Source organism: Aquarana catesbeiana, linkage group LG09 (assembly GCF_042186555.1).
Source record: "Aquarana catesbeiana isolate 2022-GZ linkage group LG09, ASM4218655v1, whole genome shotgun sequence".
In the NCBI taxonomy this organism is placed as follows: Eukaryota; Metazoa; Chordata; class Amphibia; order Anura; family Ranidae; genus Aquarana; species Aquarana catesbeiana.
Window position 1 is genome coordinate 60,891,099 of NC_133332.1, and position 14,739 is coordinate 60,905,837.

Below are 14,739 nucleotides of genomic sequence, written 5' to 3' on the forward strand. Positions count from 1 at the left end.
ACCTGTGAGGACTACATGATGTAATGTTAGGAGACTCAAGGACTGAGACACACTCTGTTTTCACTCACTGTGCAGCACTACAGCATTATCAGCTCAGCTGTATACACGTGTATTGCAGGATCGTCTGTGTGCTTGGCTCTACACTTTGGCTCTTTTCAGCTGCAGCATTACTTTCACTTCAGATCTACATCTGCACGGCATTTTAGAAGCCTCTGTCGAGGCACTCAATCCAAACGGACGGTTTGCTCTGAACTGTGTCAAGTCTATGTAATCCACTCCAATATCCAACAAGGGGTCAACCCCCCTACTTAGACCTTCAAGTTCACTGCATACCCACAACTGGTTTATACTCAACGTTGTTTTATTCATGTTCATAGTCTCATCTTGTTAAGTGTCATCCACACACATTTGATATCACCAGGGAGTGGACCACACCTGCGTGGTTCTACGCATATGGGCTCCTGGTCTCCCTGTTTTTTACTTATGTCTTTATGCTCTTTTTTCAGAAAAGGTTTTCTATTTTGATCATTATCACGTGGTCGCTTCTCCCTTAAGTTGGCTTTCCAGGAGGTCAAGGAGGGTTCCTCATCTTTTCCCTTCTTCTTCCCCCCCTTCTCCCCCCCCCCATTTCCCACCTCTTCCCTTTCCCTTCTTTTCCTTCCACCTCCTTCTGCCCCCCCCTTTTTTACCCCCTTCATATATTTTTTGAATTATGTCTTTTGCTACATGGGAGGTAGCCTGTCCGCAGAACAAATCATTTTTTGATCACTTAATATTTAACCAATTAATTTTGACACGAGTTGATTCAATATAGTGGTTGTTTTATATATTTCCATCCCTGTGTGTACAGTCCAGCCGCCGCTGACACTTCACTGCGCCCCCTTACTCTAGAAAATTGTCTCACCCAGGGCATCCGCCCCTTCTGCCCCTGCCTTGTACCGGCCCTGGGGGCCAATATGTTCTGGCCTAACTTTCTTACTGTTTATATACTTAAAGAATTTCTTGGGTTTTTTTTACTCTCCTCCGCTATGTGCCTTTCGTGTTCTATCTTAGCAACCCTGATTGCAGGCTTACATTTCTTTCTGCATTCTTTTTTAAAGTTGGAATGCTGACAAAGACCCCTCAGTCTTGTATTTTTTTTTTTTGCCCAAGTTCTTATTTAATGAATTTGTAAGTATAAATGATACAAAAACAGAGCCGTATGGGCATACCCTGGCTCAATAGGTACATAATACAAAAAAAAATGAAAGAAAACAAACAAGAGCTTATTACTATATGCACTCCATTCAGACCAGATAAATACAGAGATAAGATGTCAAGTTGGTATAAGCTTCTCCTAGAATGGCAATACTCCGTTTTTCCCAGGACCCCCCTAGCCAAGATGGGGGGTACCTGGAATTGGGGGGTGGGGGGGGCTGGCTCCCCCAAAAAAACACATCCAAAATTTAATTCGTTGCTAGATCTCCCCCCTGTTCGTGGAACATTTTCTGACAGTTAACCCCTCGCTGTCTGCAGTAACTTCTCTTGCCAGCTGCTCCCAATGCATTTACTGCAGAATTCTTTTGCGTTGTCTGCAAGTGAGCTTTTAGCCAACTGACCACCAGTTTAAGAACATTCTTCCCAATGACTGCCAATTTAAGGAAGTCCTTACGCACTGATCACCAACCTATGTAGAAAGGTCCTTCACTTATCACCAATATAAGGGTGGGAATCCTGATTGTATGCTTTAGGGGTCGGTACATTTTCTACAATGATCCTTTCTGTATGCAGTAGGATAGATCCATATACACCAGGGGTCTCAAACTGGCGGCCACCCCAGCCCTTGCAAAACTACAAGTCCCACCATGCCTCTGCTGTGGGAGTCAGCCTTGCAATGCCTCATGAGGCTTGTAGTTTCGCAACAGCTGGAGGGCCGCCAGCCTGAGACTCCCGATATACACATTTCTCAGCAGAACACAAAAATAAAAAGCAGGACCGGGCTCCAGTTATTGTTCCTGCATTTTATTGCCCATGTATTGCTGTCATTGCTTGTTTCTTGCCCGTGTATTCACACAATTGCACCTTTGGTGCCCCATTTAAATGTTACCCACCTGCTGTCACAATTGCTAGTTTGTTACCCACCTATTGAACAATTTATGTGGTGCCAGCTATGTAAGTGTTGGAGTAGCTCAGTATTGGTTCAAATGAAGATTGTATTACTATAATTTATTTCTTATAGATATAGAACTATCAAACCATCCACCTAAAAACTCAGATATTTTCTCTATGCCCCTCATATACGGTGATGTGCACTGTATTGGGCCTACCTGCCCCCCTAGGAGAATCTGAGTCTTGTATTTTTTAAAGGCCTTTTCTTTTGCTTTTATATGCATTTTTATGTTGGAGTTTAGCCATCCAGGATTTTTTTTGGCTTTTTTAAACTTCTTTCCCTTAGGAATGCACTGGCCATACCTTTTAGTATGCTCTTAAAGCACTCCCATTTTTGCTCAGTGTTCCTTGTTCCTAGGATTTTATCTCATTTAATATAATCTAGCAAAGAGCGCAGTTTAGGGAAGTTGGCTCTTTTGACATTCAGTGTCCTTGTATTACCCTTGTGTTTTAAAAAAGTTTTAAAAACAGCCATTTTTTCGGGAGCAGTGATTTTAATAATGCTTAAAGTGAAACAATAAAAGTGTAATATTCCTTTAAATTTCGTACCTGGGGGGTGTCTATAATATGCCAGTAAAGTGGCGCATGTTTCCCGTGTTTAGAACAGTCTGACAGCAAAATGACATTTCTAAAGGAAAAAAAGTCATTTAAAACTACTCGCAGCTTTAATGAATTGTTGGTTCTGCGATACACATAAAATTTTATTGATAAAAACAGCATGGGTTTCCCCCACATAGGAACCCCGAACCAAAGTTAAAAAAAAAATGCATGGGGTTCCTCCTAAATTCCATATCAGGCCCTTCAGGTCTGGTATAGATATCAAGGGGAACCCTGTGCCAAAATTTTTTTTAAAAATGGAGTGGGGTCCCCCTCAAAATCCATACCAGACCCTTATTCAAGCACGCAACCTGGCAGGCTGCAGGAAAAGAGGGAGGGCGAGAGAGCGCCCCCCCTCCTGAACCGTACCAGTCCACATGAGCTCAACATTGGGAGGGTGCTTTGGGGTAGCCTCCCAAAGCATCTTGTCCCCATGTTGATGGGGAAAAGGGCCTCATCCCCACAACCCTTGGCCGGTGGTTGTGGGGGTCTGCGGGTAGGGGCTTATCAGAATCTGGAAGCCCCCTTTAACAAGTGGACCCCCAGATCCCGCCCCCCCGTTTGAAATGGTAACAGGTACATTGTAACAAAAAAGCAAATGGTAAAAAAAACAACATACACCGTGGGAGAAGTCCTTTATTAAAACATAAAAAATTAAAACTATCCCACATAGTCCATTCACCTCCGCCGACGGACTGAAAAAAAAATAAAGAAGATCTGGGATCATATGGCACACGCCATATGATGCGTCCTCGCAGGTGACAGCTCTTTTAAAACTGTGGGCTGAACCACGCGGTGTCGTTGCCGGGTGACCCCGCCCCCCTCTGACACACGGGGACATCCCTATGGCTTCCCCTGTAGCGTCAGAGGGGGGCAGGGCCACCCGGTCCACCCCCCTCTGATGCACGGGGACATCCCTATGGCTTCAATGTACCCGTTACCATTTCAAACGGGGGGGTGGGATCTGGGGGTCCACTTGTTAAAGTGGGCTTCCAGATTCCAAATAAGCCCCCCGCCCGCAGACCCCCACAACCACCGGGCAAGGGTTGTGGGGATGAGGCCCTTCTCCCCATCAACATGGGGACAAGGTGCTTTGGGCAGGCTACCCTAAAGCACCCTCCCAATGTTGAAGGCATGTGGCCTGGTACGGTTCGGGGGGGGGCGTGCTCTCTCACCCACCCTCTTTTCCCGTGGCCTGCCAGTTTGCCTGCTCGGATAAGGGTCGGGTATGGATTTTACCAGACCTGAAGAAACACACTTTAATCACGGTAAGGCTCTGCCTCGTCTCCATCGTTCCTACCCTCACACTTTCCATGCACATGCCACTAAGAAAGTAAAAGAAGTAATAATGGCCATACGTAATTCTCTCTCCTTCCAACTCCAACACCTAAATGCTGACCCCTGCAGAAGATATCTTATCCTAGATGCTATCTTTAAAAATATTCCATTGGTGATAACCAACATTAACGCACTCAATACCCACTTTTTTAATTGTCCCACTACCCAAAAGAACGTATAATCTTATGCGGGGATTTTAATGATCTAGTGGACCAAACAATAGCTTCCTCTGGGCACCGCAAGAAAGAGCCCACAGCCCTTTCCTTCCTTATGCTAAGGGAAGATTTGTACGACCTCTGGCAGTTCCTGCATGGAGCAGAGAGAGGTTACACATTTTTTTCAGCAGCCCAAAAGTCATACTCTAGGATTGACCTCTTCCTGACACACAAAAACACTCTGCAAACCATCTCAAGCCGATATAGGCTTAATCACTTGGTCAGACCATGCGCCAGTATCAATCACCCTTTTGCCTGGTAGAGACCAAAAAAGTACACTTCGTGGTGCATGAATACATCCCTTCTCTCCCAACCCAAATGTCAGGAAGAGATTAAGCTAGAACTAGAAACCTACTTTAACCCTAATGTTGGTTCTGTGACAAATGAGTCGATATTATGGAAACCACATAAATCTTGATGAGAGGTGTTCTCATCAAACCTGGGGTCAAGGTGAAGTGTGCATGAGTCGGGACGGTAATCACACTTATATACACCAAATCTGAAAACTTTAGCAATCCAATAAAGTGAAACTCATTGACCCAGATACCATTCTTTTGCGCAAACTCCGGGAAGACTTTCTTACAAGTATCATTTGACTATCATATTAAACATCTACAAACTAATTGGTATGCATTTTAGAACAAACCTTCTAGCTAAGTAAGTCAAATGTAAGGCAACCGCATCAAAAATCCCCATTGTATTATTATTATTAAAATATTTTTATTTTAATAATTATGTATATTGATATTACAAAAATAATAATAACTATTAAACACCCAAACCTGAACAAAAAGTTAATAATAGTAATAATAATAATGTATTTATTTTGTGCTAGGGTTATGGTGTGTAGTTATTTATTCTTATTTTATTACTATTTTTTTTGAAGGGTTAGAGGTTAAGATTAGGGGTTAGTTATTTATTATATAGTATTCATTTATAATTATTTTTATATTTATTTTACATAGTAGTAGTAGTAGTAGTAGTAACACCCTAACAAAAATAATAATAATAATAAATAACCCTAACCCCTAATCCTAAACACAACCCCTAATCCTATCCCTAACCTAACGTTAACTCTAACCCCTTGCCCTAACAAAAAAAAGAATAATACTACAAAAAGAAATAAAAGCTGGTGGAAAAGCTGAAAACCCAGCAACAAATGATGCAACAGATGATAGTTTTCACTACTGGCTAATAAAAAAATGCCAAAGCTCAAAAATGCTGTATAAAAAAAATGCAAAACGGACATAAAAACGTGCCAAAATCATGTATAAAAATGTGCAAAAAAAATGCTGGAAAAACGGTCAGGTGTAAATGCAGCCTTCCTCTTCTCCCCCATGGGCTATGGGGGCACGCAGAGAAGAGGAGGATCCCCGGAGGAAGTTCGGGGCTGCTTTGTGCAAAGCCATTGCAAAGAGCAGGTAAGTACCACATGTTTGTTATTTTAATAAAAAAGAAAAAAATTCTATACTTCACAATCACCTTAACCTCATATAATTTGGAAGGGGAGATTGTGGAGTGAATGCCCATGACTAATGGTTACCATAAATAAGTACCCTTGAGACTTTTAGGCTAGGTTCACATCTATTCTCAACACTCAATTTTGACGCGTTTTTGCATGTGGTTTTCAAGCATTTTGTTTTCTCTCCTTAACGAAATGTGAATAGCCAGTTGTTAACCACTTCCCACCCAGCCACTTCACATTGTGGGAGCTTTGCCGTTCTGAGTGGACATACCTCCCTTCAGAACATGTGCCTCACTTTGCCTCGGGGTCACACAACTGGGCCATCCTGTGATGGCTGTGTCCCTCGGACACAGCCATCACAGATTGGGACATGGGCACTGTGACTGGCACTCCCGATCACATGATGGCTTTCACACAGTGTAAACAAAGACACGTGTCTTTGTGTCAGCTCTCACTGCTGAGCTCAGTGAGAGATCACACAGGCTGCAACCATCCCCACAAAGTACACCAAGCACCACTGTTCCTGTCTAAGTGTCCCATCAACATCTGTACCAGTGTATAAAACATCTGTCATAGTGTACTAGTGCCCCATCAACATCCATCACAGTGTACCAGTGCACAAAAACATCTGTCACAGTGTGCCAGTGTCCCACCAATAATAATTTAAAAAAATGTAACGTGCCCCATACCCCTGTGCTTGCATGCAAAGGTGAATGCACACGTTGGTCCCTTACGCATAGGTAAACAGCAATCGGACCACACATGAGAGGTATTGCTGTGAAGATCAAAGTGAGAGCAATAATTCTAGCACCAGACCTCCTCTGTAATGCTAAACTGGTAAACTGTAAAGGCCTATAAAGTGTTGCCTATGGAGATTTTTAAATACCTGTCAGGGATGGGCTCAGCCCTTCCTTCTCTGAGCTGGCAGCTCAGCTGTCGGCTAATTGCCAGCTCCTATCTCTCCATAGTTACTCACCTGTTGATGATATCCTGCTCGTCAGTACTGCCTACTTAAGCCGTCCAGCCCAGAGGATCTCTGCCTTCACCTTGGTCAACATCACAGAGACTGATCTCCTGTGTTCCTGTTTAAAGACTTGATTGGCTGACATCCCTTCTGGCTCCAGATCCTGCTTGCTGCTCCACTACTCTGCTCCCTGATTTCCTGGCTTGGCTGACTATCCGTTCCGGTTACCGAACTTTGTCTGTTTTGACTATGTTTGTTCTTTTTACTTTTAATATTAAACAAGTGTGATTAACTGTACTTCTGTCTCGGTCTGATTTCATGGTTTCTGACAATGCCAAAAGTTTGGCACCACTTCATAAGTATGCAAAATTTTAAAGCGTGACATGTTAGGTATCTATTTACTTGGTGCAACACCATATTTTATATTTTACCAAAAAAAAATGGGCATTATATTGTGTTTGAGTGCAAAATTATTCATAGAAATTTGTAAAACCCCCCATTTTATTCTCTAAGGCCTCTGCTAAGAAATATATAATATATAATATACAATCAGGTCTGTAAATACTGGGACATTGACACAATTGTAATCTTTTTGGCTCTATACACCACCACAATGGATTTGAAATGAAACAAACAATATGTGCTTTAACTGCAGACTTTCAGCTTTAATTTGAGGGTATTTATATCCAAATCAGGTGAACGGTGTAGGAATTACAACAGTTTGTATATGTGCCTCCCACTTTTTAAGGGACCAAAAGTAATGGGACATCTTAACAATCATCCATCAAACTTTCACTTTTTAATACTTGGTTGCAAATCCTTTGCAGTCAATTACAGCCTGAAGTCTGGAATGCATAGACATCACCAGACGTTGGGTTTCATCCCTGGTGATGCTCTGCCAGGCCTCTACTGCAAACAGAGTATTGGTAACTGTAAGCGCAAACACACAAGTCCATATATAATAGGAGATATAAAGGGCTGAGCAACTTAGTCCATAGGGGACAGGCTGGAAGTTCAAGGGTTAAGTGGTAACCGGTAATGTAATGGTTAAAGTAGGCTGGTAGGCTAGGTGGCTGCTGTCCTCAGAGAGCTGGCTCTGTGATGGATGAGAGAGGGGTAGAGAAGGAAGCGCCACCTGAGTGTAGTATTAACAAATGATGTTTAATGACACCAGGTAAAAACACACTTACAGGATAAAAACATATAAAAGGCTCATCTGTATAGGTATGTGGTCCTCGTGTTCCCTCTGATCCTGTGGTGGTGATGCTGCAGGGATGCTGGGCTGCAGAAGGTGGATTACCAGCCGGGAGCTCCTTCTGTGGCCATCAGGAAGAGACTAGGGGCCGGCGTGGAGCGTGCATGACGTCACAGGTCGTCCGTCCGCTTCCGGGTTCGGTATCCAGGGGAGGGATCGTCCAGGGAGGAGGGCTTGCAGGAAGGTTGAGAGAAGGCTAAACAGAAGCTTTTTTCAGCTGCTGTGTATTTGGAAGGGGTCAAGGACCTTTTTCAATGCAAAACGGTGCTTTTTTGGTTCAATATACTTCAATGGAGAAGCTGCAGAAAAGCATGTAATATTACAGTTCTGTTTGAAAATCTGCAAAACAGTCTAGAATTTTTTTTCTTTAAATAAAAAAAATTGATCTGAGTCCAGATTCAACCTCTAATAGTATATAGAGTATATCTCTTCTGTCTGTTATTCTCAGAGAGGATTAAAGATTTTACTCCCTAACCATATAGTTGGTCATTTATTTTTACCCCTGCGTATAAAGATATTTAGGAATAAATTGCCTTTTTTTTAAACTTTACATATTAACTAAATTATACACCACACTTCTTTTTAAGGTTATTAACCGATTAATCGATTAAGCGAAACAATCGGCCAACTAATCGATTATGAAAATAATCGTTAGTTGCAGCCCTACATCTGTCCATAGGATGTTGTTCCAGAACTGTGAAGGCTTTTTTAGATGTTGTTTGGCAAACTCTAACCTGGCCTTCCTGTTTTTGAGGCTCACCAATGGTTTACATATTGTGGTGAACCCTCTGTATTCACTCTGGTGAAGTCTTCTCTTGATTGTTGACTTTGACACACATACACCTACCTCCTGGAGAGTGTTCTTGATCTGGCCTACTGTTGTGAAGGGTGTTTTCTTCACCAGGGAAAGAATTCTTCAGTCATCCACCACAATTGTTTTCTGTGGTCTTCCAGGTCTTTTGGTGTTGCTGAGCTCACCAGTGCCTTCTTTCTTTTTAAGAATGTTACAAACAGTTGATTTGGCCACACCTAATGTTTTTGCTATCTCTCTGATGGATTTGTTTTGTTTTTTCAGCCTAATGATGGCTTGCTTCACTAATAGTGACAGCTCTTTGGATCTTATATTGAAAGTTGACAGCAACAGATTCCAAATGCAAATAGCACACTTGAAATTAACTCTGGACCTTTTATCTGCTCCTTGCAAATGGGATAATGAGGGAATAACACGCACCTGGCCATGGAACATCTGAGCAGCCAATTGTCCCATTACTTTTGGTCCCTTAAAAAGTGGGAGCACATATACAAACTGTTGTAATTCCTACACCGTTCACCTGATTTGGATATAAATACCCTCAAATTAAAGCTGAAAGTCTGCAGTTAAAGCACATCTTGTTCATTTCATTTCAAATACATTGTGGTGGTGTATAGAGCCAAAAAGATTAGAATTGTGTCGATGTCCCAATATTTATGGACCTGACTGTATAATGTTTGGGCGTTCTGAGTAACTTTCTAGCAAAAATACAGATTTTTACTTGTAAACAAAAAGTGTCAAAAGAAGGCCTGGTCTTAAAGTGGATAATGCCTGAAGGTGCTACTTGGATTTTGGGTCTTTATGTGGCAAGGCTGTGGAAAAGTCTCACACATGTGGTATCTCCATACTCAGGAGGAGTAGCAGAATGTGTTTTGGAGTGTAGTTGCAAGTAAACATACTGCATGCCGTTTGTGAAATATAACTTGTTAATATGACATTTTTATGGGAAAAAAAGCTAATATTATTTAATTTCTTAATTTTCCAAATAATTGTGGGAAAAAATTACAACTTTAAAAAACTCACCATGCCTCTTACTAAATACCTTTGCTGTATAAGGGGTCATTTGGGGGGTATTTGTATTGACTTGGCATGTTAGGGCCTCAAGAAATGAGATCGGCCGTTAGTACATTAGGTGTGATCAATTTTCAATGATTGGTGCCATAGCTTGTAACATCTATAACTGGCACAAAGACCAAAAAGATGCACTGCTTCGGGTTATTTTTACCAAAGAAATGTAGCAGTATATATTTTGGTCAAAATTTATGAAGAAAATTACTAATTTATAAAATTGTACAACAGAAACTAAGAAAAGCGTGCTTTTTTTTTAAAATGTTTGGTCTTTTTTCATGTATAGTGCAAAAAAAAAAGAATCCAGTGGTGATTAAATACCACCAAAAGAAAGCTCTATTTGTCTAAAAAAATGATAAAAATGTCATATGGGTACAGTGTTGCATGACTGAGTAATTATCATTCAAAGTGCGACAGCACTGAAAGCTGAAAATTGGCCTGGGCAGGAAAGGGGTGAAGCTGTTCAGCACTGAGGTGTTTAAGGCTGCTGTGTCCTTAAAATAAGGGAAATAGACGGCATCCCTCCCCCCCCCATCCTTACCAGACTCTTGGGGATAGATAGATAGATAGATAGATAGATAGATAGATAGATAGATAGATAGATAGATAGATAGATAGATAGATAGATAGATAGATAGATCAGAACAGAGAAACATCTCAGACCATCCTGAAACTGAGAAGAGCACCTTTGGAATGTGATATCCTCTAAACGTGGTGTCCTTGCTGGCTGCATGGAGCACTCCTATTGGTACAATATCAGCAAATCTCTGGATTTCATGAATGACAGCATCTGTATATGGCATCTTACTTCTGTCCTCCACTGATGGACAGCGATCACTGCCTATTACATTGTCAATCTCTTTTTGGATTCTCTCTGAGCACACAGAAAGAAAAGAACATTAAAAAAATTACACATCAATTCTATAGTTATTCATTTATGTAAGATTAGTGATATTTTTACACTGGGAATAATTTGGAAATAAGTCAGGGTTTCTCAAATCAGGGTTCCTCCAGACTTAGAGGTTGCTTGGGGTTCCTTGAGCAATGAGCAATATCTACCTCTCAGATAAGTTCTGAGTGATACCATTGATCTTTTTAGCTATCAGTAAGGGGTTAATTCTTCCAACGACCAAACGTGTAAGGAGAATTCTTCCCATTGACCACCACACTAATGTAACATGAGTTGTAGATATAGTCATTTTTAGCAGGGGTTCCCTGAGAATGCAAAGTTATTGCAAAGGTTCCTCTGTGATGGAAAGGTTCAGAAAAGCTGATCCAAGTAATCCTTTGTTGCACATGCACACACAGATCCATAGGGAAGCTGATTGCAGCATCCTTCTAGGAGCCTGGTGCTGTGTAACTTCTTCTCCCTGCTTCTAGCATCACCAATAACCAGGGATATAACTAGAATTCATAGGGCTCTATAGTAAAATTTGAATGGAATGCTCTGGGATTTCTTTCTCTAACACCTGGAATTCTAAATGAAGACACCAGACAACTTCCTTAACCTCCCTAACGGTAATCCAGAGAGTGTCTCTGGGTTAAATTTCAGTAACATTAGCGGTAACCCTGAGACACACTCGGGATTGCATCGCAGTATCCTGGTAAAGGTTACTTACCTTGTGCCCAGGATCCTGCGATGTCTCCCCGCTGTGTCCGGTGGCCAGATCCTCCGCCCGATGTACTGTGTTCCAGGCTCCATTCCTTGTGAGCGTCACGACGCAGGGGATGGAGGTGGCAGGAATTTCAAAAAAGTGAAAAAAACATAACACATACACTACACTGTAATCTTTACAGATTACATTACTGTATCAAATCATTTCACCTCCCTTTTGTCCCTAGTGCTTTGTCCAGTGCCTGCCTGCACTTTTATATTATATATGCTATTCTTTCTGCCTGGAAACTTGAGAACGTCCACGGCAACCAAAAAGCATCTCTTTACGTCAAAAGCGGTTTTAGACCAGCTAGAAAACAGCGATGGTAAATTAAAATCACCTGCAGAATTGAGTGATAGTGATTTGTGAGGAAAATCGTCATCAAACACTGAAAGTGACGACAGCGACAATTCTGCAACTGAGCAAATTTCTGTGTTTTTGATTTGATTACATTATTGAATAAAATTTGCTTTTATTATATTATTATTTTTTCTAATTATTTATAGTTATTTATTGTATTATAATTTATGATTTCATGTTTCAAACTTTATCATACCCGGGATGTCTACTAGACTCTTTTTTGGACATATTTAAGTGAGTTATTCCTAAGAATTACAGGCCTACAATATAAAATGCCAAATTTCCATGTGAAACAATGTATCGCTTTTGGATGCAAAAATCTGACATAATCATACCACCGGGGAGGTTAATGGGGCCCCCTTACCATTCTTGGGCTCAATAGTAGCCACATGGGTTCCTATGGCAATAGTGACACCATTGCAAATCACATCTCAACTTCCAAAACAGGTTTAAATCTTATTGGCTGCTGTAGAAAAAACAACTTCCTAATATTGGGATTTCAGGATTTTTTGTTTGTGAGATGCAGCAAGCATCTGAGATGATGCAGTTCAGCAATACGTAGATGAAAAACTGAATTAAGATCTGCTCTGGGCTTGTGTCAATTACATCCGAATTCACTGACAGGTGCAACTGTCCTGCAGTTGACTTTTTTCTGACTTACATTACATTTGACAAGTGAGTTTTGCATTCCCATAGACATGTATAGGAAACCAAAACCCATTTGAAGCAAACAAAAGTCTGTCATTCAGCAGGCCGGTTATGCTCCCTTCAGGCATCTCAAAGTTAAATTTTCAAATTTAGATAGGGCAATGGCCCTTAATGTTCTGCTAAGAAAACATGATGTTACCTTGTATTTCAGGGTATTTGAGTAGTATCAAGAAGGCATGTCTCAATGTTACACTTGTAGTCTCAGTCCCAGCGAAGAACAGGTCAGCTACTGTTCCTACTAAATTATCCTTATGAAATTCTGTTTTTGGGTTGTTCTTTTCCTGAAAAATATTTTCAGAGTAATTTTAACATCCAAATGGGGTATAAGGCCTCCACAATCCTAGTAAGTCCCCACTAATCCTAAATCAGACTCCCAACCTGGCTCGTATGGGTTTTTCTTCTGCATATCGTTGGAGCACCAGGTTTGAACAAACCACCCTCAAGATTCTTGTCCTTCCCCAATAGTTTAGATTGCTGCCATTAAACACAGGCATTGGACAAATTATGAACCTTTTCCTATAATTCTCACAAATTAATATTCAATCAGTATACCGGCCAAGAGTAACCTTTAAAGTGGCAAACAACCCTAGAATGTACAATAGAGCCATAGTATATATACATTACAGTGTGGTATCACTTGACACATTTGTACTTTTTTACCAGCCACATAGTAAAAGCTGACATACCCCTGTAAAACATTTCTCCCTTTAGAAAAAATATCAGATTGTAGACCAATAATTAAAAGTCAAACTCACCTCTTCCATTTTAATTAGGAAGCAATCTATAAAGTCTCGAGTGTAGTTCACATCCAATGTCTCCTTGTGAGCTTCCACCATTTCTATCACAAACTCGTCAAATTTTTCAAAATGTTTAAACATTTTTTGGTGGGGGCCAGGAACATGGCTCATTAAGGTTGGGAATAGATTAAAAAGCTGAAACAAATTTTTAATTAAGGTGTTAAATAATGAGCAATACATCTTCCTTACATTTTTAACATATTGAACATTACCAAAACAAGTCTCCAAATTTTCAGCTTTCCTGTCAATTGTTAACCTACTGCCATCCTTTGAAAAACTTCTCTGATTAGTGCTGGGCCTCAAATGTTTTGTATGTGTGACTGAAGTTTAAAAAAGCCAGATTGGGTCCAATTTAAAACAGTGCCTGGATACTACTTTCCACAGGACATTGCAGTGATAATTCCAATCAATGTATGCATTTTATTTAAATTTTAGTTTGTGAAATTGAAAGCACGGTGTGAAGTCTTCAGTGTCATACAGTATGCTCTCTGCATAATGCCATAGAGAACAGTCAGGATAGGAGGAGAGGCCTGTCACATGACCTAATTAATCCTATGACAGGCTTACTCCTCTCTACACTTTGTCCCTAGTCATTAGATTGAGTAGATCTTGTATTGCTTCAATGTCCTGAAGAAACCCTCTCTATTGGTCCTGGTGGCCATTTTCTCAGAAGGATGCTAAGGCCATTGTCTCATAAACCCATATAAAATATATGTAGCGTTAATGCACATACAATCATACACTATATATATTTACCTGGCCCAGTCGGGAGTTCAGCAGAGTTGCAATTTGTTGAATAATTTCCAAAAGAGACATGAACTTCTTATCTTCGTAGTCAAATCTCTCTCCAAATACAATGGAGCATATGACATTGGAGACAGCCAATCTTAGCAGATACATTGGGTTTATTGGTTTATCTGTTATTACACAAGCAGAACCAGTCAGCATTTTTGTCACCAACATCCGTATCTAGAATTTGGTAAACCATTTCAAATGTGTGAGGACCTTGAGTAAATACTAAATGATTACAGATTAATCTGACATAAAGGATGAGCGGAAGGTGAAGTCCGAACACAAGCTTGGCTGTTTTGGCATTTGGGTGAACACCTGAACATATACCCATTCATCGGGTATGAATTTTAAAGTGTGTCCCAATGACATAATTGACCAGATATAGTCATATCCATATTTAGTCAATTATGTCACCTGAGAGACCCTGCCCCTTTGTATATATGAGCTGTTATCTTTCAGACCTGTCGTTCAGCAGAAGTCTATCGAAAAGACAAGACGTGCTTTGGTACCTGGTGCTTTTTTCTGTGGTGGGTCAACTAGAGTCTGGCATCATGACTGATATGAAT

At 40.7% G+C, this 14,739-nt stretch overlaps 1 protein-coding gene across 1 annotated transcript in view; it reads right to left on the reverse strand.

Annotated features, from left to right (window-relative positions):
- LOC141107715 (cytochrome P450 2H2-like) overlaps positions 1-14,739 on the reverse strand; it is a 96,837-nt gene that overhangs the window by 17,893 nt on the left and 64,205 nt on the right. The window contains exons 4-7 of the mRNA XM_073598636.1: positions 14,138-14,298; positions 13,340-13,516; positions 12,724-12,865; positions 10,548-10,735 (exon numbers count right to left, since the gene is read on the reverse strand). Of these exons, the coding sequence (XP_073454737.1) occupies positions 10,548-10,735; positions 12,724-12,865; positions 13,340-13,516; positions 14,138-14,298 (668 nt within the window). The remainder of the gene's footprint in view (positions 1-10,547; positions 10,736-12,723; positions 12,866-13,339; positions 13,517-14,137; positions 14,299-14,739) is intronic.